The following is a 25,276-nucleotide window of genomic DNA, read 5'->3' as shown; positions in this document are numbered from 1 at the left end:
ACGGCTCCCCAATACTCTTTACCAAGTAAGGTTTTATGCTAAATAATTATTTTGAGTAATTACCAATAGTGTCCACTGCCTTTAAATAATTATAACACAAGACTACAAAAGCCACAAACAAGAGCAGAGGTCTTTATTAACAAATATTTTAATTATCTTATTCATAATAAACATAAGTCCTCATACGGGTCTGTATTCGCCAAGACTCTCTAATCAGCGTGACCGACAATAAGAAACTAAACATGAAAACCCATCAAAAAAATATATTAAAAAAACGTTCAAGGGAGGGAACACGTTTGGTAATTACTCAGTGTTCTCACCTGGTGTATCCCATCATAAGCATAAATTAACAAGCCTGTGAAAGTTTGGCTCAATCGGTACCGTCATCGAAGTTGCGAGAAAATGATGAAAGAAAAAACACCCTTGTTGGACGAACTTGTGTGCTTTCAGTGAGAAATTACCTCTTTCTCAAAAACTACTCTACTTCAGAGGGAGTCGTTTCCCACAATGTTTTATACTATCAACAGCTCTCCAATGCTCGTAATCAAGTCAGATTTTAAGTTAACATTTGTTTTGAGTAATAACCAAACGTGTACCTTCCCTTTAAAACAATAGGCTACAAACTTCATTCAATATTTTCTATATTTCCATTTACCTTCTTATTCATCAGACAAGAAACAAGAAATAAAAACAAATGTGGTCCATAGCTTATGATCAAAGGGACACATTGGATCGATTTTGGACCACAAAAGGAATTTGTTACGAAATGATTTGAAAATGGATATGGTTGGAAAGAAGTTTCAAAAGTAGAATATAATGATCCACAAAAATGTGCCACAAAACATTTCCTTTCACTTTGGGAGCTAATGTGGTACATGTACACCATTGTGAAACCAAAAAGAGTAATTTCTAAAATTTGAAGTACCTTAGTTATCATTATATACAAAGCTATGATTAACTACAAAAATTCAGAAAACGTTGAAAAATACTGAAATCACCTGCAACATAATTGTCATACAGAATAAAAGGTGACATAAAACCACTTTGTTTATGTTGCTGAATCCACTTGGTTCCACACACAAGAACTTAAATGTCCAATCTCTTGGATCAAAGGTCTTAACTCATAAGAACCTGAGCATCTAATCTTTGAAACCAAAACTTTTAAGACACATGCATTTAGTGACAAATATTTTAGACCAAAGGTAACGACAGCATTTCAGTGACCGAACTTTCAAACCAAAGGTTCAAACAAACAACCACTTGAGTGACCGAACTTTCAAACCAAAGGTTCCAAAACACAAGTACTTGAGTAACCAAAATATTCAGACTAAAGGATCAAACTAACAAGAACTTTGGTGACTGAACTATCAGACCAAAGGTTCCAACACACAGGAACTTGAGTGACATAGACCACAGGTAACAACATCACTTGAGTGACCAAACATTCAGACCAAAGGTTCCAATTCTCAAGTACTTAAACTAAAGGTTCAAACTCAGAAGAACTTGGGTGACCAAACTATCAGACCAAGTGATCCAACACACAAGTACTTGAGTGACCAAACTTTCAGACCAAAGGTTCAAACACACAAGCACTTGAGTGACCGAACTTTCAGACCAAAGGTTCCAACACACAAGTACTTGAGTAACCAAAATATTCAGACTAAAGGTTCAAACTAACAAGAACTTTGGTGACTGAACTATCAGACCAAAGGTTCCAACACACAGGAACTTGAGTGACCAATCTTTCGGATCAAAGGTTCCAACACACAATAACTTGAGTGACCAGAAGATTCAGGCCAAAGGTTCAAACTCACAAGAACTTGAGTGAACAATCTCTCGGATCAAAGGTTCCAACACACAAGAACTTGAGTGACCAAACTTTCAGACCAAATGTTCCAACACAAAAAAAACTGAGTGATCAAACCAAAGCTCCAACACACACAAACGTGAGCGTCCATTTTTCGAATCAAAGGTCCAAACACACAAGAACTTGAGTGTTCAAACTTTAAGACCAAATAGTTCCCAGACACAATAGCGTTCAAAGTATAGGACCAAAGGTTTGTTACGTGCAAGGAATTCACTTTTATGGCTCATTTAGAAGTTTCTAGTAGATATCAGATTAAAATAAAACAAAATTAAATTCTGTGAAACAAAAAAAGTGCAAATCAAAATTGAACATGACATAGCTGTTCTATGCATGGCACAAGAGATTACATATTATTTACAAAGAATGAGTTCCAAATTCAAGAAGGTTGTTGTTCGGTTGAAACACAACAAAACCAACCATTTTGGCAAGTCAGACTAGTTGTTATTATCAAGGTCAAACTATTTTTACAAACCTACATGTATCGGCCCAAATTCAGTATTGTTTAATAGATTTGTGCAAAGCCACAATAGACCGATCCATTAAGCTCCGCCCCATTGCGTATTGACCAATCACAACGCAACGAAGGTCCGACAAATAAGGTCCGACATGCGTGCGCGTATCTTGGCGCACGCAGCAGAGTTGTGCAGAAAGGCATTGGAGAGCCCCACGTGTTCTTGCTCACACGTGCGTCGTGGGCGGAGCCTACTGGATCGGTCTTTTATGGGTACACATTATTTGTGTGTATGGTTTATGAGCAACAGTTTGAGAACCACTAGCAGTTATCTCAACAGGCCATTTTGAGGTATGGTGACCACAATACTACGACACTTTTAGGTTTTGGTGAATTTGTCTGTATACACCAAAACCGGACAGTGCACTAATAGTGGGTGCGTTTGTTTAGCTTCCCTGGGTCTACCCCGGTGCGTTTGATTAGCTTTGACGTCATTCCAGGGGCTCAACCGGGTCAGCCCCCAGTGCCCTGCTTGTGGAGTGGGTCACTTGGGGGCTGGCCCGAGGTGCATGGCGTCACCACGAGAGGGTGAGTGATTGTTCGTTTGGCTCTTGTCAGGGGCTCACCTGAGTGAGCACCGCAGGGTAGACCCAGCGAAGCTAATCGAACGCACCTATAGTATCTGCCGTTTACACGTACCACCAAAGGCAAATGTTATTAAGATACATGTATACCAATTAACAATCACCGTGTCAACAACAATGAATAAAAAAAGTGCCCGAGTTTATGGAATACATGATCTGCAAAGAGTTACTTGATACTAATTTGTTGTTCATTTGGTGTTTTTTGTAACAACAAATTAACCCATGCTGGTGGCTGGGCCAAGGCAAAAAACAACTGCATCACAAAAATAGGTCTTATATGTGCTGTACCATTGGTGTAGACTTTTAACAAATTCCTGATTATATATTTGCTCTAGGTTTTTTTTTTTCTTTCTCCTCACCTTTTAAATGAAACTAAGCTAGAATTCTTGATTACATTTCAGATTAAAAAGTGACATCACCTTCCTGGCCTCTAATGATGAAAGTCAACGATAGTACTTGGTCTTAATAACCTTCCATGCACCTTGTGAGCCCCAGTAGTCCTTCCTGACTGCTACAAACATCATCCTGCAAACAAGAAAATAAGTCAGAACAATTTTAATTTTAATACAAATATTGTTAAAATAAACTGGTCGATTACAAACAACTGTCCGCCACCCAGCCTCCACTTTAACTGTGACTTAGGTATTAAGGGGACTGGACACCTTTGGTAATAGTGAAAGACCAGTAGTCTCACTTGGTGAAAATTTGAACTCAATTGGTCATCGAAGTTGCAAGAAAATGATGAACGAAAAAAACACCCTTGTTGCACAAAATGCGTGTGCTTTTAAGTGTAATAAAAGGCTTTACGCCTGAAGTCTGGATCTGGATCTGGATATTATACTCTGATAAAAAACGGATACCCGCATCGCATCATAAGTCCTTTATTATTTTTGAGTGAGAAAACACTTCTTCCTCAAAACTACATTACTTCAGAGAGAGCCGTTTCTCACAATGGTTTCTATCAACAGCTCTCCATTACTCGTTACCAAGTAAGGTTTCATGCTAATAATTATTTTGAGTAATTACCACATGTCTTTAAAGGGTCTATGTAACTTTTGTAGGACAAAAACACAATGTCCACAGATTTACACTAAACTTACACAGTTTGAAGATAATGATAGTAGAAAGCTTCCCTGAAAATTTTACGTGCTGAGGTGCTGTAGTTTTTGGGAAATGAGTAAAACATTGTCATGAAAATAATTTTCGTCTCATGAGACAAAAATTATTTTAATCATTTACAAACGTATTTTCATGACATTGTTTTACTCATTCCTCAAAAACTACAGCACCTCAGTGAGTAAGATTTGAAGGGAAGCTTTCCACCAGCATTATCTTCAAACCCTGCAAGTTTAATGTAAATCTATGGACATTTTGAAAAAGTACCAAAATCCTTTAAGAAAGAGTAGATGCTTGTTGACTTCATGTATGCCAAACTAACTGCCAAGTCCATTAATAATCAGGTGATGACTTTTTTTAATGGATCCAGTTTCATCACACCTTCAGTCTCCAGTCCAATATGGCAATGTTTTTTTCATACATTAAAGGCAGTGGACACTATTGGTAATTACTCAAAATAATTATTAGCATAAACCTTTCTTGGTGACGAGTAATGGGGAGAGGTTGATGGTATAAAACATTGTGAGAAACGGCTCCCTCTGAAGTGCCATAGTTTTCGAGAAAGAAGTAATTTTCCATGAGTTTGGTTTTGAGACCTCAGATTTAGAACTTGAGGTCTCAAAATCAACCATCTAAACGCACACAACCTTGTGTGACAAGGGTGTTTTTTTCTTTCATTATTATCTCGCAAGTTCGATGACCGATTGAGCTCACCCTCGTTTCCGCGCTTTTCGCCGTGTCATGACATGTGTTTCAAATAAATCCGTAATTCTCGTTAACGAGAATTTATATTGTGTTGCTGTTTTCTCAAAAAGTAAAGCACTTCATGGAATAATATTTCAAGAGAAGTCTTTCACCATTGCCTTCTGTAAACCCTGTGAGTTATTTGTAAATCTGTGAACTTTTTTTTTTTTTTCTGAACCGAAAGGGTCCAATGGCTTTAACAATAATTACCAATAGTGTCCACTGCCTTTAAGTACTTCATCTTATACTCAAACTTAAAGTCGGACAACAAGCAGGCAAGTACAACCCGCAAGGAAGGAGGACAAAAGTCCTGTTCACACAGCATCAGTTTAGCAGGGGTCCCTTTTTTAACTAACCCAGGACTGTTTAGGGACACGTTGCCTTGGATAGGGGGTGAGTTAGTCTATGAAAAACGTTCGGAACCGTTTGTTATAAAAATTCATATGGTTAGAAAGATGTTTTAAAAGTAGAATATAATGATCCACACAAGTGTGCTTCGAAAATTTACGGTTTTCCTCTTACTTTGCGAACCAACAAGGTCGGCCATTTTGTAGAGTCTAAAATATAAAATGGCGTGTTGTTTTAGTTCACGACGTAAAAGGGAAACCGTGCAATTTCGAGGCATGTTTGTGTGGATCATTATATTCTACATTTAAAACATCTTTCTATTCATATATTAATTAAAACAAATGGTTTCAATCGCTTCTCATAGACCAAATCGCCAGATCCAAGGCAACGTGCGCCTTTATTAGTTTAACCGAGTCAGGAAGGTTTTACTTATTTTGATTCCGGTCTCGTAAAAATAAATTCAGGTCTATTCATCATTTTGAGCCCCGTGGACTTCTGGATTTTCCCCCCAAATTCAACCCCTGGCAAAGTCCCTTTAAACATGCACCAATTTATTTATCACATACGTACAGCACATCCATCTCCTTTCATGGTCCCCGATTTAAAGAGGATCAAGAAACACATCAACAACCCATGACAGACACTTCCGAGAATGTCAAAGGTCAACAAAGTAGATCTTTTTGCCTTCTGCCTAAACATGAAAGCATGGCTCTTTAATTAGGGAAGTATTTTCTTCTGTGTGCTAGAGAAATACTTGAAATTCAAGCTCTTCATGAAGGCTGCACGTACGCATCAACACTTTTAATCACATATGCAGAGAGTCCCTGGCCAATTACAGTCATCTTAAAGGAACTGCTCGACACCTTTGGTAATTGTTAAAGACCAGTTTTCTCACTTGGTGTACGCCTGACGGGGACTAGAGGAAGCTAGTCGAAACGTTGAGAACATTTAAGAACTGACTCCGGGGTACACACTATGTGTTACTGCAAACCAAAAATAAAGCAAGACAGTTCTCTAAAGAACAAACTCTATCTTGCAAGTAGATACACACATGGTGTTACCGCAAACCAAATATAAAGCAAGACAGTTCTCTAAAGAGCAAACTCTACCTGGCAAGTAGATACACACATGGTGTTACCGCAAACCAAATATAAAGCAAGACAGTTCTCTTAAGAACAGACTCTACCTGGCAAGTAGATACACACATGGTGTTACCGCAAACCAAATATAAAGCAAGACAGTTCCCTAAAGAACAGACTCTACCTGGCAAGTAGATACACACATGGTGTTACCGCAAACCAAATATAAAGCAAGACAGTTCCCTAAGAACAACTCTACCTGGCAAGTAGATACACACATGGTGTTACCGCAAACCAAATATAAAGCAAGACAGTTCTCTAAAGAACAGACTCTACCTGGCAAGTAGATACACACATGGTGTTACTGGAAACCAAATATAAAGCAAGACAGTTCCCTAAGAACAAACTCTACCTGGCAAGTAGACACACACATGGTGTTACTGCAAACCAAATATAAAGCAAGACAGTTCCCTAAGAACAACTCTACCTGGCAAGTAGATACACACATGGTGTTACCGCAAACCAAATATAAAGCAAGACAGTTCTCTAAAGAACAAACTCTACCTGGCAAGTAGACACACACATGGTGTTACCGCAAACCAAATATAAAGCAAGACAGTTCTCTAAAGAACAAACTCCACCTGGCAAGTAGATACACACATGGTGTTACCGCAAACCAAATATAAAGCAAGACAGTTCTCTAAAGAACAAACTCTACCTGGCAAGTAGATACACACATGGTGTTACCGCAAACCAAATATGTATTGGTGTATACCATCATGCATACAATAAGAAATCTGTGAACATTTTGACTCAATCGGTCACCGAAGTTGCAGTAGAATGAAGTAAGAGAAAACACCCCAAACAATTAGTAAGTAGTAGTACTAATAGTGTCCAGTGCTTTGAAAGGGAAGGTGTACGTAGGCCTACTTTCAGTAATTACAACTTAAAATTTATGGCAATAAAAATAGTTGGTTAGAAGACTACAGCAGATTTCAATAGTAAAATGGCATTCTCTTTTAAATATTTCAGTAATGTTGTTATAAATGTAATAATACATCGGGTTTTTAAAAGGCACTGGACACCTAATTGTCAAATACAATTAGTGTAAATTGCCCCAGCCCCCTACCCCTCAAGAAAATTGTGTCCTTGATCAACAAAACAAAAAACATTAAATAAAACTTAAAAACAAAAAACAAAAATGTTCATCCGAAAGTACCATCCTTATCCACAGTGTTATTATCGCATTAAGACAAGATTAAAACATTAACTTCAAAGACCCCTCCCCGACCCCCATGAGACTGTAAATAAATAGTCAAGATGGTTGAGACGTCATGCTTTGATGCCTCCAGAATTAAACACCGCCTGTTCAAGACTCAAGACTCCCCATCTTTATCATCAAGCACATCTTAGGAGCAAGAAGTGAGAAAGTGTCTAGAATTTTAAACCACAGGAGATTTCTTATCTCACTGAATGTGACGCTAGTTTTAAAAAAAAATTAAAAAATTAATGAGTCTCAATACTCTAAAGGCACTGGACACCACTGGTTTAAACTAAAAATAACTGTTAGCATAACTATAAAAGCTTACTAAAAGTAACGAGCAATTGAGAGCAGTTGATGAGAAACAGCTTCATCTGAGGTACATGTAACGTAGTTTTCGAGGAAGAAGTAATTACTCTTTCAAAAATTAAACAACTTCAGGCCTGAAGCCGTTATTAGAAAGCACACAAATTTGTGCAACAAGGGTGTTATTTCGTTCATTATAACTTCTCCTGCAACTTCGATGACCAATTGAGCCCAAATTTTCACAGATTGTTTATGTTAAATGCATAATGTTCGGATACACAAAGGGAGAATACTGGTCGTTGACAATTATCAAAGGTGTCCAGTGCCTTTAAAGGCAGTGGACACTATTGGTAATTACTCAAAATAATTAACAGAATAAAACTTTACTTGGAAACGAGTAATGGGGAGAGGTTGGTAGTATAAAACATTGTGAGAAACGGCTCCCTCTAAGTGATGTAGTTTTTGCGAAAGAAGTTTTCAGATTTAGAATTTGAGGTATCAAAATCAAGCATCTGAAAGCACACAACTTCGTGTGACAAGGGTGTTTTTTCTTTCATTATCTTGCAACTTCAACAACCAATTGAGCTCAAATTTTCACAGGTTTGTTATTTTATGCATATGTTGAGATACAACAAGTGCGAAGACTGGTCTTTGACAAATACCAACAGTGTCCACTGCCTTTAAACCACATGATATTTCTCATCTCACTGAGTGTGACGCCAGTTTAAAAAACAACAAAATTATGAGTACTGAATACTTTAAAGGAAGGTTTCTTGGTATTCACTGCAAAAACAAAATTGAATGACCATAACAATTTGGCGTGGCATGTCATGGCCCAGTGGATAACAGCACCAGACTCAAGCTCTGGTGTTTCTGATCAGCAGAGTGTGGGTTCGTTTCCCAGGCGTAACACCTGTGTCCTTGCTCTTGCTTAAAGGCAGTGGACACTATTGGTAATTACTCAAAATAATTATCAGCAAAAAAACTTTACTTGGTAACGAGTAATGGGGAGAGGTTGATAGTATAAAATATTGCGAGAAACGGCTCCCTCTGGCGTGACACAGTTTTCGAGAAAAAAGTTATTTTTCACGAATTTGGTCTTGAGACCTCAGATTTAGGATTTGAGGTCTCGAAGTCAAGCATAAGCACACAACTTCGTGTGACAAGTGTATTTTTCCTTTCATTATTATCTTGCAACTTCGATGACCGATTAAGCTCAAATTTTCACAGGTTTGTTATATTATGCATACATGTATGTTGAGATACACCAAGTGAGAGGACCAGGTGAGAAGACTGGTCATTGACAATTACCAAAAGTGTCCATTTTCCTTAACCACGATGAGTCCTGCTTCGGTTGGTATGTTACATGTAAGCCGGTGGTCCCGTGTGTTCTGTATATATGTAGCACATGACAGACGCCACTGCACAGACTTTAAGATTTTTTTTCTTTTAAACATAAGAGTATATGTTTATTAACAATAAAACAATTTTTTGAGTAATTGTTTGTCACGATTTATATGTTAAAAAAATTAATTAAGTGCTGGGGGTTGACTCCGCCTACCCCTTTTGTGACGTAGGAAAAGGAAATCTTTGCCTCGATGCGTAGATAAACACACGTGCAAAAGTACATGTAATTCTAAGACGTGAGTTTGTACGCTGTGAAAAAGATTTTTTTTTCTGGCATTTTTCCGGCAATGCCGACCAGATGTATTGCTGCTGGATGCAGCAAAAAAAATAAAGATGGGGTCAGTCTTCATCTATTTCCTGCAGATCACAAGTATAGGCGGTTGTGGGCTGCGAAAGTCAGATTAACTAGAGCAAAGTGGTCCGGTCCGACGTCTTTTTCAGCACTATGCAGCGAACACTTCGAGCCGTCGTGCTTCGAATCCGGGATACACCACTCATTTGACATGACGAGAAGAACCATTCTTAAACACGACGCCGTCCCAACAATTTTTCCAGCTAGTGGGAAATCGAAGAAGGTATCTGAAAGACGTGACGAACCCAGAGGAGCATTTGCTAAACGTGAAAAAATTCGGCTAAGTTTGAACTTTTATACAGCAGCCATAGTGCGTGCGTGCAGTCTGCTCCGTGGCCGTATTTCTATAATAATACGTAGGCAAACCCACATCTTACAACCCATTTGGTCACTAAAAAATCGCATAGTTAAATAAAAATAGCAGCAATAGCTTTTGTAAAAACCACTAGGCGTTCAACATGTTCAAGTTTCAATGTACGTATGTGTGTAAAATCGTGTCTAAATTTGTTTTGATGTGCCATGTTCCCAGACGTAATGTACAGGGGCCTGACTACAAATTTTCTCTTCAAATATCGCGCCTTGAATTACGTCACGAACAGCGCCCTCTCGGGTCGGGGCCTACTCGTAAAGTTGTAAATACAATCAAAACTAATATTTTCAAACCTTCGTTAACTTTTTATTCACATTCCTCTCGTAAAAACACATATTTTAGTGACAAAAGCTTTATTTGAAAAAAATACCACTTCCAGGTGACTTTAAAGAAAACGGCCTTGCCCTTCCAAAAATGAAATTCCACACCTGCTACAGCTCACATGTTATCTTTTCAATGTTTAATTTGTAAGCATCTACCATTTAAGGCAGTAGACACTATTGGTAATTACTCAAAATAATTATGAGCATAAAACCTTACTTGGTAACAAGTAATGGGGAGAGGTTGGTAGTATAAAACATTGTGAGAAACGGCTCCCTATGAAGTGACAAAGTTTTTGAGAAAGAAGTAATTGTCCACGAATTTGATTTTGAAACCTCAGATTTAGAATTTGAGGTCTCGAAATCAACAATCTTCAAGCATACAACTTCGAGTGACTAGGGTGTTTTTTCTTTCGTTATTATCTCGCAACTTCGATGACCAATTGAGCTCAAATTTTACTCAGGTTTGTTATTTTATGCATATGTTGAGATACACCAACTGAGAAGACTGGTCTTTGACAATTACCAATAGTGTCCTGTGACTTTAAACTATTCTCAGGGGATGAACACAAAGGGGCCATAATCTAATAACTCCTTGCAGTATTCATCATTGATTCATTTATCAGAACGTGCTCAACTTCATTTTTTATGCCTTTAACACAGCATGCACTATGCCCACAATAAAATAAACATGGGGGAAATGGATAAAAGAGAGACTAACCTACCTTCCTTCCTTCCGCTTATCGAGATGTCCCTTGTTCACTTCTGTTCCTGTTGATTCAAAGATAAACAAATTTGTAATCAATTGTCATCTTTCGACTTTTCACTCTTTACTATGCAGATATCCTGTATTTGTCATTCAAATGTGGTGTACTTCAGGCCTGGCATTTCATCTTTGAAAGGGCAAGGCCATTTCCATTTCGTAAAGGGCACTTTCATTGCAAAAAACTTGCAGTAAATGGGGAACTTTTGAAGGGGCATGAATGGCCTATACCAGGGGCAACAAAGGCAATGGGCTCCTTGGGCCCCCGTGTAACTCAAGGCCTGGTACTCTGGCACAGTGATGAAGTCTACCTGGGGTGGATTTCACAAAGGTAGTCCTAAGTTAGGACTAGTCCTAGGCAATGCTAAGAGATAGGACCAGTCCTAAGTTAGGATGAGTTACTGGTCCTAACTTAGGACCAGTCCTATCTCTTAGCATTGCCTAGGACTAGTCCTAAGTTAGGACTACCTTTGTGAAATCCACCCCAGAACATTCTGGTGGTTCAATAGATTGTTCGCATGCACCAACCGGAATATTCTTTTGCATCTACAATGTAGAACAAGATCTAACCATCAGTGGGTTCGTATTCTGATCATGAAAGGGCAAGGACACAAAGGCATTTTCTCCGAGGTAAGCGCCAAGCAGCACCCTATGAGGAAAGTGTACATTTCTACTGGAGATTTCAAAGGCACCGAGGCAAAATTTATTATGGTGTTTTAAACTAACAGTTACTCCTGCCAAAACAATTAGATTGTAAACGCCCTAGGCTATATTAATGTAAATTTTGATTCTCTCTTGGTGTTTTTTTATGTGACAACACCCACGGTGCCAGTTTTAACATGTTTAACACCCCACTACGGTTTCTGCAGTGCAACTATTCCGAAACCACTAAGTTTACTTTCCAATTCCCAACTTTAACCAGGGGTCGAAATTGCCACTTGCCCGCTAGCCCGGGACTACCAAATTTACAGCCGGGCTACTCATTTTTCCAGTTTGATAGCCCGGCAGGCTAGTGGAAAAATAATGCAAAGATCAACATCACAAACAATAACGAACTGTGCTGATGGTATAATTTAATACTTTCGGTGACCATTTTGTGCCATGACTCAATGCATAGGCCCCTATGTGTTTTTTCGGGCCACCAAAATCTCATCAGGGCTACTAAAAATACTGGGTTTTCCAGCCCTGCTGACTACCATGAAAATACACTTGATTTCAACCCCTGCAAACTAACCCAAGCCCTAGCGTGTATAGATCGAAATGAACTGTCGAAACTTACATGTAGGAGTGTCGGAACATAGAACACTTAAGATAATAGCAGACATAACCTTTATGAAATTATAATAGTTGTCAACCTTTCAACGACAATTCTCTCTCGATAGGTGGGCTTAAATTTCATTTCACGCACGTTACAGACAAAGAATCCTTTGTCCCGTTTACTTGAGTAGTAATTCTATTGTTCTGTTTACTTGAGTTTGCAGTAATTTTCCTTTTAAGCCGTACACAACTTTCAATTATTATCAAGAAAAGGTAGAGAATAATTTCATTACAGGTTTATTTTTTTGCATCGGATAAATCGCTGAAGTTGCAAACACTTCTGTTTCATTTCATTTCAGAGCTTTTTAAACTGAAATTGAATCGGTACTTTAGCAAGTAACAAAACTAAAAAAGCTCAATAGAATTTATTGCTATTCAACACTTGAAGAGACGTCTTAGACACTGTAAGACTTATTAAGTGCATCTTAATCAGGCAGTGTTCTTTGGGCGCATAACGTATTATAACTATTCAACTACAGAACGACGGCGCACAAGCTTTGAACAATCCCACCATCTTCTAATGGGATAACAGGAGTAATTTGAACGGAAACCTTTCTCTCTCCAAACTGTGGACGCTTTTAGTGAGAGATTCTAATGCGATTAAGAGGGGAGAAAAACCATTAGAGCTCATGATGTGATTTGAAACCTTGGATTTTCTATAAATCTGTCTCTTAACAGTAGACCGGGCCAAAGAGACTTGACGTTAAGTCAAGGCTGGCTTTAAAAGGAAACAACAAAACCAACACAATCAAAAGGGGGGAGTTCAAAACACTTGAGTAAAATACTGTCGTTTAAAAAAAAGATAAAAGCAAATCTTTCAATTCTCTAAGTCTAACACCAATTTAAACCAATTTGAAGGCTGGGTTGACAATGTGCCAACGGTAAAGTTGAGGCATTTTGACAACTCGTCTTCGTCTTCGATTGATGAAATATTGTCTTTGTTATTTCCTTCTTGTATTACGTTAGATGGCAAATGTTAAATTTCAATTTGGTTAAAGGCAGTGGACACTATTGGTAATTACTCAAATCAATTATTAGCGTAAAACCTTTCTTGGTGATGAGTAATGGGGAGAGGTTGATGGTATAAAACATTGTGAGAAATGGCTCCTCTGAAGTGCCATAGTTTTTGAGAAAGAAGTAATTTTCCACGTATTTGATTACGAGACCTCAAGCTTAGAACTTGTCGTGATCAAGTGAACAGTGCATCAGGCACAAATTCTGGTGTCGTCAAAGACAATGGATTATCAAAGTCCAGCATTCTTATTTGGTGTATCCCGTCACATGCATCTGACAAGTCTGTGAACATTTGTATTCAATTGGTCATGAAGTTGTAAGAGAATAAAGATAAAATACCCTGGTTGCACAATTTTCAGATGAATAATAAAAGGCTTCAGGCCTAATATATTTTAACATTTTAGTGAGAAATTACTTCTTTCTCAAAAACTTCAGTTGGAGCCATTTCTCACAATGTTTTGTACTATCAACAGCTCTCCATTGCTTTATACAGAGTAAGTTGTTATGCTAACAATTATTTTGAGTCATTACCAATAGTGTACAGAGCCATTTGCAAGGTGCTACACGTATAATGTAATAATAAGCCTTGATTTTCAGCTACATGTTTAGCAAAAAGGCCATTCTCATTCTGAAAAGTGCACTTCCTTTAAAAAATCTTCTAAGCTAGTGAACACTATTGGTAGTTACTCAAAATAATTATTAGCATAAAACCTTACTTGGTAATGAGTAATGGGGAGAGGTTGATAGTATAAAACATTGTGAGAAACGGCTCCCTCTGAAGTAATGTAGTTTTCGAGAAAGAAGTCATTTTCCCCAAATTTGATTTCGAGACCTCAGATTTAGAATTTGAGGTCTCGAAATCAAGCATCTTAAAGCACACAGCTTCATGTGACAAGTGTGTTTTTTCTTTCATTATTATCTCGCAACTTCGACGACCGATTGAGCTCAAATTTTCACAGGTTTGTTATTTTATGCATATGTTGAGATACACCAAGTGAGAAGACTGGTGTTTGACAATTACCAATAATTGTCCAGTGTCTTTAGATCTTAAGAAAACATTTCAAAGGGCACCAAGGCAAAACACCAGAGGCAAGAAGTCATGGCTTATATGGCCTTTGTTTAGTTCCCCTGTTCCAAGCCAACACAAAAAAATAGTAGGTGGTCTGACGTTTCAACCCTAGCAGAGACTTTCTCCAAGGCCAATAATGACAACACAACACAACACAACTAACATGATTCGGGGCATTGCATGGTGAGATATCTCCTGACGATTATTATAGCAAGCTAGTTGAAACCTTGAGACCAATTTAAGAACTGACTCCGCGGTAGTACAGTTTATTACGATCCTATAAGCTTAAGTAGTCTGGTAGTAGGTAGTCCTAACCTTTTTTCTATACGATCTGCCCTGGTAATAGTTAAAAAGCAGGACAGTTCTTTTCAGAACTAAATTGTCTCCTGAACACCCGAATAATCTACTACGTGGTAGTAAAATAAAGAAAGACAGTTCTCATAAGAACAAATTCTACCTGGCAAGTAGATACACACATGGTGTTAATAACACAAACCAAAAATAATGATACCTCACCATGCAATGCCTCAAATCCCAGTGGGTCCCATATAGACTGATAGAAGTATCAATTATAAACACAACACACAGTAAACAGGTAATGCACATGTACATGTATACTACAAAGGCAGTCAAGTGGAAGTGATCATGGAGATGAAAGCATGCAGAGAAAGCAGGGGGTTGAACAAAGAGGAGGGTAACAAAGAGGGTGGGGGAGGGGGCTTGTTTGACCACTGGAGACTGGGGGAACACAAAAGACAAATCCAATGGGGAGAGAGAGAGAAGTAGCTAATGAGGCAGACTAAAAGAAGACATTTGTGGTGAAATGGAGAGGACATAGAAAGACTCTGCAAGGGATGACATTTCAAACCACTAAATCTATTTTGCGTTTATACCATGGGTCTAGGGTTGTAGCTAGACCAAGTATAGTGGTGGGCTACAAATCCATTGTCCTTTTTAATCCTCCAAGGGCAAGCAAATCATTAAAATTGCAGAAAGGTTTACTAAAAATAATTGATTGTTAAACAATTAAATTCTGTTAAAGGCAGTGTACACTATTGGTAATTGTCAAAGACTAGCCTTCACAGTTGGTGTATCTCAACATATGCATAAAATAACTAACCTGTGAAAATTTGAGCTCAATCGGTCATCAAGGTTGCGAGATAATAACGAAAGAAAAAACACCATAGTCACTCGAAGTTGTGTGCTTGAAGATTGTTGATTTCGAGACCTCAAATTCTAAACCTGAGGTCTCGAAATCAAATTCATGGAAAATGACTCCCGTCTCGAAAACTATGGCACTTTAGAGGAAGCCTTTTCTCACAATGTTTTATACCATCAACCTCTCCCCATTACTCGTCACCAAGAAAGGTTTTATGGTAATAAATATTTTGAGTAATTACCAATAGTGTCCACTGCCTTTAAATCTTCTGCCAACTTAATTTCACCCAATAAGCCATTTGCGAGTAAGATTTGAATAATGTCTGTTACAATGACTCGCTTAGTAACAATGCACCGCTTACATTAGAATTCCTCAGACCATCCATGCTCAGACTACCAAGACAGTTGCTACGCCACTTGATTTGGGGCAAGCTTTTGCGTAGTTACGTAAGAGACAATGATACACAATTCTGAGTGGCTGTGTATGGCACAACGGTACCAGGGTTTGCTCATCCTGGAGGTTGCTATACAAAAGCTTGCCCCTATTAATCATAAGGCGTAGCAACTGTCTCGATAGTCTGAGGAGTTCAAATAAAAAGGGTGCAATGAACTAAGCAAGTCATTGTACCCGACATTATTCAAATTTAACTCGCAAGTGATTAATTGCTCAGTACACCCGGCCGCAACATGTTACACACAACCCACTTTACACCTGTCTCCCATAATCACATTGAAGTCACTTAAAGGAACACGTTGCCTTGGATCGGACGAGTTGGTCAAAACAAAAGCGTTTGTAACCGTTTTTTATAAAATGCATATGGTTGGAAAGATGTTTTGAAAGTAGAATAAAATGATCCACACAAGTTTGCCTCGACATTGCGTGGTGTTCCTTCTACTGTGCGAACTAACATGGTCGGCCATTTATGGGAGTCAAAATTTTGACCCCCATAAATGGCCGACGTGTTAGTCGACGAAGTAAAAGGAAAACCACGCAATTTCGAGGCATGTTTGTGTGGATCATTGTATTCTACTTTTACAACATCTTTCTACCCATATGCATTTTATAAAAAATGGTTACAAACGCTTTTCAAAGACCAACTCGACCGATCCAAGGCAACGTGTTCCTTTAAGTACCACACAACTTGTTTTATTATCAAGAAATAACATAACGTTATTTATATCCTGACATTCTTGTCGCAACTTTTGTCATGCTAGAGGAGTTGTCAAACTGCTAGACAGACCTGTGAACTCGCCTGTTGGCTAGAGGCAATTTCATACCTACATAAGCTTGGGCGATACCACGATATTATCGAATATCGCGATACTAAATTGGAAACGATTCCGATATCGGATCGATTTTGGTTTCAATTGAAATATCGATATATCGCGATATATCACGATATCGATTAAGTTATTGCAATATCGCGATGTATTTCCTAGCTGAGACATCTTGCACCCCATAGGTTTGGAGTAAAACCAGAAGAATAGGTCATTAGAACACCTCTCTTATGCTATGACTGTCTCTTCTACAACTTTCACTGGGAGTTTGAAGACTGATGATGTCAAATTTAATTAACCGCGATTCTATAGAATATCGCGATATATTGTCGGCGATATATTGTGATTAAAATAAATCGATACCGCACAAGCTTATACCTACATTTCAGCAGTGTTTACCAGAAAAATTTATCAATGTTTTTTTTTTTCTTTTGTTTTTTTTTTGGGGGGGGGATTTAAAACAAGAATTTGTTTTTTTCCATTACACTGATGTGTCTTACTGGTAAGCATGCGGTTTGACCCTTTGAAAATAAAGGTCCATACTAGACATGACAGGAATTTAAAATGTACAGAACATTTCAACATTTTCTGACAATGTTACACTTACAACAAAAAGGGCAATATAAATGGGAACAGAAGAGCAAAGACTCAGTCTTAACCGAACGTTTATAAACGTTTATAAGCCAAGCAAAAAAACAGATGCCACTTTTCGTCCTCCATAGAGCGAGCGTGTTAACATTGAACTACGTACTTGGGTCATTAAACTTGATAAAATATGAGAAGTAAATCTACCTGTGGCAGTCAGCTGCTCTTCTGGCCAAAGATGGTCCAAATAAGTTCAATAATTTGAATAGGAATTACATGTACATGGATATAACAGGTGGGAGTTGCCAGACGAAAACGGATGTTATTGTCAATGGAGCTTTTTTTTTTTTTCTTTCTTTATGCAAGTCGCCTGACACATAAGGCCTGAACGCCACTTCAAGGTGTGGGCTACATTTATTTTTTCCAGAGGCTGTTGCCACCTACTCCTAGGGCTGAAACAGAATTACCCCTTTCACAGTCCATACGTATGTAGGCTTGGGTATCATCAATTCGAAGCCTGGCCGGTAGAGCAGAAAGCACTACCTCCCAATAATGCAGCATATTAACTGCTGTCTTACCTGCGATGTTCTCTACTACGGCTTCGACTACGGCTTGGAGTTCGCCTCCTAGGACTGGGAAAACAAATAGGAAGACAGTCACGGTTAATAATAATAATAATAATTAAAATGTATACTTTGAAAGTGAAACTTCACAGCTGCATTTGTAATTTGGGGTTTATTCTATTGTTGCACGAACACACATTTTTTTTTATTATCTAGTTGAATTCGGTAACTGTTCTCCAACACTATAATATTAACCCGTTTTTAAATTAGCGCTTTTCTCACCCGGAGGGCGTCCCCAAGCGCCTCACATTATTATGGTAACTAGGCCTGGGCGAATTATTCGAATATCCGGTTAATGGCGAATAGGTTTTCCTATCCGTAACCGCGAATGCCTTTTTTTTCTTAACCGGATATCCGCATAGGGCGCGAATACCTATTTACAAACCGGATAATTCTGTAATTACAACCGAGTAACCGGATATTCTTTAATATCCGAATATCCGCGGACGTCGGGCGACAACTGATATGAATGTTTTGTCTGAATCCTTATGAAACTTCTATTAAGACAGCATAAAACAGCATATATTAAGTATTTAACTATGCTCACCTCCGTGAAGAGTTAAAACAATGACATTTCTGACGTAATTTGTTCAAAGATTACAAAAGTTTTCCTTCACTTAGAGTCAATCACGATCAAAAGAAAAAGCAAATCGCCATCTTTAAATTAGATCCGGTCATTTTTTTTTTTTAAACAGCGCCCTCTAGCGGCGAAAAAACTATTCGAATATCCGGTTAATTTCGGATAGTTGGCCAGCGGTATCCGAATAACAAAATTTCACTATTCGCCCAGCACTAATGGTAACTAACTCAAATAAGATTTATTGCATGGTTGTACCTGCAAGCTTACTTATTTAGTCCGAGTTAATAAACAGGACAGTCCTTTTCAGAACTGAGAAGTCTCCCGAACATCCGATTAATCTACTCCGCGGTAGTAGAACAAGAAAGACAGTTCTCTATTAAAGGCAGTGGAAACTATTGGTAATTGTCAAAGACTAGCCGTCACAGTTGGTGTATCTCAACATTATGCATAAAATAACTAACCTGTGAAAATTTGAGCTCAATCGGTCATCAAAGTTGCTAGATAATAATGAAAGAAAACACCCTAGTCACACGAAGTAGTGTGCGTTTAGATGGTTGATTTCGAGACCTCAAGTTCTAAATCTGAGGTCTCGAAATCAAATTCGTTGAAAATGACTTCTTTCTCGAAAATGACTTCTTTCTCAAAAACTATGGCACTTCAGAGGGAGCCAATTCTCACAATGTTTTATTGCGACAACCTCTCTACCTCTAGTGTCCACTGCCTTTAAGAACAAACTCTACCAGGCAAGTAGATACACACATGGTGCTACCACAAACCAAATATATATTGATACCTCACCACGCAATGCCTCGAATCCTATACATTTATAGTTTATTTTGGTTTCTGCTTACTTCATTCGTTCACGGCTGTTACTGCGACGACCTTTGTTGCGACCACCAGGCCCAGGGGATCTGGAACGAGACCTTAATACAATCAAGCAAGACGATAATCAATTAACAAGACAACATTACTATTTAGTGGTCTCTAATAAACCATTTAGCGGCCGTTCTTTCCTGCTTAATCAATAAGTGTATGAACAGAATGACGTTTAGAATGAAAATGTCCCCGTTAGCTCCCTAGTACATGTACTAATGTCAGAGTCAGAATCAACATTTAACAAGTCTATGAGCGCTGGCAGGAAGGGAGGGAAAGGGAAGGGGGGCGTGAATGGCAAAAGCAACTCAGTCTCTGATTCAAGAATCACTTTAGCCGGGAAGGAAAAAAAGTTCAACATTTTCCTTTTTTAAAAGAAAACTCTGAACATCATTGAATAGGCCTATCAAATTTAATAAAAAACAAGCAAGATATTGGAATAAAAAAATATATATAAAAAAAGAGAGCCTATTTTTCTTCTGTCACCTGGCTTCCTTCCAAATACGATTCTAGTACAGGAAATAAACTAGAATAAATAGTGGCTTGGTTGAGGTTTTCTTCCTCACTTTTAACGATAATGTTGTGTAGTAGTCAAAGTATATCGTCATTTAGCTTTTTTGAACTTCCTATTTTTTTCAGATATTGTCTGAAGGATCTCTTCAAATTGAATTTAATATTGACAAATTATTAACAACGATATTGACAAAATATGGAGACCTCAACATAGGGCAACATATGTTTTACAGTTTAAAGCATCTTTCTTTGTTCAATTTCTTCATAGGCCAAATTCATAGCGATGTTTAGCGGTTAGCAAATTTGTGGTTCGCTGACTATTGACTGACGCTGACGTGTTTCACAGAAATACTACAAATTTATGTTGATGGCTTTAGGTTCAATTTCTTATATTTTCAGTGTACTTTGTTCGGTTTATAATATACAATGTACAGTACTGAAAAACGAAACCTTCAATTTTAAGTGCATTATACAGTTAATTTAAAAAAGACAAATGAAAGTTCCAAATGAACAAAAAAATACCAACAAATCAACCAAATGATTTCAACACAAACTTACCATCAGTTTTTAAACCCACACTCTTTGCAAAAAGATCACCGCGGGGGAACAAGACTCCCAACACACAACCAACCAATCACAGGGCTCGTCCTTAGCTCCCAACCAATCACAGTGGAGAACTAACCTCTCGTGGCTGATTCTACCAATCAGAATCACCATACTACTTTGGGTCACCATACCCACACTCTTAACATGGCCGGCCACTTTTTACATATTTTCCCAAATATCCACTCACACCGTTGCCATTGGTTACCATCAACAAAAAGCCCACACACCAGCCTATAAAATTATGTATAAAATATCAGCATTTATGAAAATATAAATTAAGGTCACTTCAAAATATTTGCTATGGAAATAGCAAGGTATGAAACATGACACATATTATGTAAGCCTATTATAATTATTCAATAAAAAGACATTTACGTACATATATGTGTTGTACCTTAGTCCCAAACCCTTTGATAGTACAGCGTGTATTTTGTTTTGATTTTTGTGTTTGTGTCTACATGTAGGTGCTCTTTCCAATTGTCCAACAAGGGAACTTGGCAAAGCTCCAACATGTACAAGGGGACACAAACGCCAAGCTGGCAATCACTCGTACAATAAACATAGATTTAAAGTCTATTTCTGACTAGATAGATCTAGTGCATTAGATTGTGACTCAGAAACTAGACAGCATTACGAAGCATTGTGAAATCAGCGTATGCTTGGTACGATTCAAACCCAAGACCTCGTGATTGTAAAACCTGCAAGGGTCTACCTACTTGATCGTGATAACGTACATGTATCATCAAATGGTGTAAATTGCCACCAAATGGTGCAAATGTTTAAATTTTGACAAACTTTGCTATGCATTGAACATTATTTGATTCGCATGATGGGTTTATTTAAAGGATTTGGGTACTTTTTGTAAACACAAAACACGTCCACACATTAATTTACATTATACTTATACCGCTTTGAAGATAATGGTAGTAGATAGCTTACCTTGAATCATTCCTAGCCGAAGTGCTGTATTTTTTTGAGAAATGAGTAAAACAATGGTACGAAAATATTATGTTCTACATGCAAAGTAATTTTCATCTTTAAGTACAAATATTATTCTTGTGACTTGTTTTCCTCATTTCTCAAAAACTACAGCACCTCAGCAAGTAATATTTTAAGGGAAGCTTTCCACCATTATTATTTTCAAACTGTGTGAGTTTAAAGGCAGTGGACACTATTGGCAATTACTAAAAAATAATTATTAGCATAAAATCTTACTTGTTAACGAGTAATGGGGAGCTGTTGATAGTATAAATCATTGTGAGAAACGGCTCCCTCTGAAGTAACATAGTTTGCGAGCAAGAAGTAATTTTCCACGAATTTGATTTAGAGACCTCAGAATTAGATTTTGAGGTCTCGAAATCAAGCATCTAAAAGCACACAACTTCATGTGACAAGAGTGTTTTTTTCTTTCATTATTATTTCGCAACTTCGATGACCAATTGAGCTCAAATTTTCACAGGTTAGTTATTTTATGCATAATATGTTGAGATACACCGAGTAAGGAGAGTAGTCTGTGGCAATTACCAAGCGTATTCAGTGCCTTGAACCTATTGACACACTTTACAAATGATATGCCATTGCCAAAGGCAGTGTTTGAAATGTCGTCTATTAAATATTGGTTGCTTATTCGTACTTCATAGGCAGGTTATACTTTTGGTAATAATTGTCAAAGACCAGTATCGTCATTTGATGAATTCCAAACTACGCTATGGTAAGTTGTCAAAGACCTGTATTCTCACTTGGTGTATACGCGTCTAGTGACACATCTACATGTATGGCAATTCGGACTCAATGTTTCATCGAAGTTGCAAGAGAATAATAAAAAATGCCTATTAAAAGGCTTCCTGCCTGAATATTTTATTATTTGAGTGAGAAATTACTTCTTTCTCGAAAACTACGTTACTTCAGAAGGAGCCATTTCTCACAACGTTTTATATTATATGTCCAGTGTATATATATAGTGTCCAGTGTCTTTAATGTGAATCTGTGGACACTGTGTTTTGTGTTCTACAAAAAGTACCCCGACCCTTCAAGTTTACTTTCAAGGTGAACAACTGAATAATGTAATACAACAAGGCCATACAAGGTTCACGTGTACATACCTGCTGAAATGGCGCCGATACCCGGATGTGAATTTGGTGCAATGGCGAGCGATATGCCCTCGTTCCTGACAGTGGTAGCATCGGATCTCCGGATCGTGGAAACTAGAACGGCCAAAGCTGGTCCGTCCGCGGTTACGGGGACGAGCAATATTGACCTGTACTCGACTCCCATTAATTGTTCTGAGGGGTGTAGGAAAAAACAGAGGACGATTTAAAAGGCACTTGGGTTGATTTCATCAAAGCAATAAAATCAATTGTAAAACCCTCTTTCAGAAAAGTCTGATCAGCAGAGTGTGGGTTGGGCCCAGTCGTGACACTCGTGTCCTTAACCAAGAAACTTAACCATGATGCTTCATCCTTGAGATGGGCCGTAAAGCCGTTGGTCCCGTGTGTTGTGTAACCCAGCAGCCCATTATTTTCACGAAATGCTCGAGTTAGGACGAGTAACTCGTTCTTACTTAGGATGGGTCCATTGTGTCCCAACATGGATACGGACGTAAACTTGTCCTAAGTCCTACATGTAAGATTAATCTTTAGTTAGGAAGAGTTTGGTGAAATTGATGGCAGTGCACTTATCGAAAAGACACTTTAGGGGTTGGCCCTGGTGTTCCTGGTTTAATTGGCAGCATGTTGCGCCCCAGCACCTTGTAAACCATCACATGGTGCCATGTACTTTGTTGTATGAAGCAGGAAAATACTGTATGTTAAAGTACCTTGAGCGCCACTGAGTGACAGATATGCTCGCTTTATAAGAAGCTATTTTTATTATTATTATGATTAAGACATATAGGCAACATTCTCAACTTACTCCCCGTTCATCTCACGGACTGCATCCTCAGCATCTCGCCTTTTCTTAAAGGCGACAAATGCAAACAGCGGAGGGTAACGGGCAAGCCAGACCTCAAACAGCGAGCCAAACTTCTTGAAGATTCTCTCTAGATCGGTCCGGGTCGTCTCTGAGTTGATGTCGCCAATGTAGATGCGAGTACGCTCCCGTTCGTCATCACTATTATTATCGTCATCACTGCTGTATCTCCCCATGGCGAAGTTTTAAAATCTGTAAAGAAAACTAAGTTGTATTAAATTTGGCCATTGCTTGATTTCATGGCTCTCACAGAATTTTGGCGCTTGCTTTGTATTGTAATAACACGAGCCAAAATTCCCAGTTAAACTATTGACCCCTTGCACGCGCGTCACACGCGGCGGCTGATGCCACACTCACCATGTTGGTGGTCAATAGGCTTACGTGTAAACGCCACGTCACCTAAAAATGCGCACTTCACTGAATAACACACGTTGACATTTACCACCACAATGGTGCATCCAAGATTATTCTGATGATGACGTCAGGTGAAATGGGTCAATAGCGCGATCTTCACAGATTAAATAATATAGTGCAGGGCCTAATCTGTTCATTGTAGCATAAAAAGCAAGGAATCAGCACTTTTGCAGGAGCAAAGTCAAGGAATTCCGTGCTTACTTACTACCTCAGCGTCTACATTCTACATATATAATGACCCACCCGGCCCCAGCTATCCAGAAAGTTAGTGCTTGTAACTTCCTTAGCAGTTAATTAATAATGACGGCTATTTTATGATGAACGTAAGTACATGTAACTTTGTAAGCCGAGAATTAGGGTTAAGCCCGGTTCATACTTCATGCGAATGCGAAGCGAATTTGAAGTGAATTTGACGTCACAACTATCCTTTCGCAGCGATATTCGCAAGTGAGTTGACTGGAGCTGAACTGCTGCGAATATTCGTTGCGATTTTAGTGACGTCAACATTTGCTTCGCATTCCTATTCGCAGGAACTAAGGAAGTATGAACCGGGCTTCAGGCGATGAGCAGTGCCATATCGCGAATAGCAAAAATATCAAGAGAGGGCGTTGTTGAACCCACACAAAGATATAGATGATGCGTGGGCGAATCATGCGTGACAACATACACCGCATAGCAAACTGCCCCTTATGCCTTCCCACAATGCATAGCGGTTCTAAATGGCGAAAACCTTACGAAATTGTGCCCAGTTTATAAAATTCGCTTATCGTGCAGGAATACTTTGCGCAATTTACTGATAGTACAGCAATGTAATGCGCAAAACGCCGAACAATTTGCGCAATTGTAAGACTGTGCAGGATTGGTTTGCGCACCCTGGACACAATTTAACCAAAATGCCCAATGATGGAGAAACCCCCCGACACTACAAACACGCAGTTCACGAGTGATTTTATTTCTGTTCATGGGATGGTAACGCTTAATTTATGCAGCTAAATCCCTTCTATCATATATATTTAATACAACAGAACTCCTCAACTCACCTCACGGTCTTTGAATTAAACAGAATATTTGCAAAACTCAGCCCTTTTTTCTGCCAGAAAAAAAGCTTGTCCACGCACGCAGGTTGCTGGTGGCTGATTTTTACGGTGTGAAATAATGCCGCCCTCTAGCGGCCAAACTAGAACCATCGAAAATTATATTTAGCTGGTGCACGGCAGCATCGATTTGTTAATAGGCTAAATACACTCACTG

At 38.5% G+C, this 25,276-nt stretch overlaps 1 protein-coding gene across 6 annotated transcripts; it reads right to left on the bottom strand.

The window, feature by feature from the left end:
* Positions 1 to 132: 132 nt before the first annotated feature.
* On the bottom strand, positions 133 to 25,165 carry LOC139953702 (serine/arginine-rich splicing factor 7-like). 6 transcript variants are annotated; one of them, XM_071953219.1, is made up of 8 exons: positions 25,066 to 25,165; positions 23,555 to 23,803; positions 22,747 to 22,926; positions 21,584 to 21,607; positions 19,504 to 19,575; positions 18,028 to 18,081; positions 10,991 to 11,036; positions 133 to 3,487 (listed from the first exon to the last, which is right to left on the bottom strand). In XM_071953219.1, exons 2-7 carry the CDS (start codon positions 23,785 to 23,787, stop codon positions 11,006 to 11,008), a joined length of 594 nt encoding a protein of 197 aa, XP_071809320.1. In that variant the 5' UTR covers positions 23,788 to 23,803; positions 25,066 to 25,165; the 3' UTR covers positions 133 to 3,487; positions 10,991 to 11,005. The 6 variants fall into 6 exon arrangements, 4 of the variants coding, with proteins under 4 accessions (XP_071809320.1, XP_071809321.1, XP_071809322.1 ...); XM_071953220.1 differs by having other exon boundaries at positions 19,504 to 19,563; XR_011788005.1 differs by lacking the exon at positions 133 to 3,487 and adding an exon at positions 20,597 to 20,875 and having other exon boundaries at positions 11,025 to 11,036.
* Between the last annotated feature and the right edge of the window lie 111 nt (positions 25,166 to 25,276).

This window comes from Asterias amurensis, chromosome 22, assembly GCF_032118995.1.
Source record: "Asterias amurensis chromosome 22, ASM3211899v1".
NCBI lineage: Eukaryota > Metazoa > Echinodermata > Asteroidea > Forcipulatida > Asteriidae > Asterias > Asterias amurensis.
This window is presented reverse-complemented; position numbering and strand designations above follow the sequence as displayed.

Excerpts from the sequence above, each read along its gene's own strand:
- LOC139953702 (XM_071953219.1), bottom strand. The coding sequence starts at position 23,787 with ATGGGGAGATACAGCAGTGATGACGATAATAATAGTGATGACGAACGG. Across the intron at positions 18,082-19,503 it reads AACAGCCGTGAACGAATGAA|TCCTAGGAGGCGAACTCCAA; the intron begins GTAAGCAGAAAC and ends TTGTTTTCCCAG. Across the intron at positions 11,037-18,027 it reads CGTAGTAGAGAACATCGCAG|GAACAGAAGTGAACAAGGGA; the intron begins GTAAGACAGCAG and ends TTGAATCAACAG.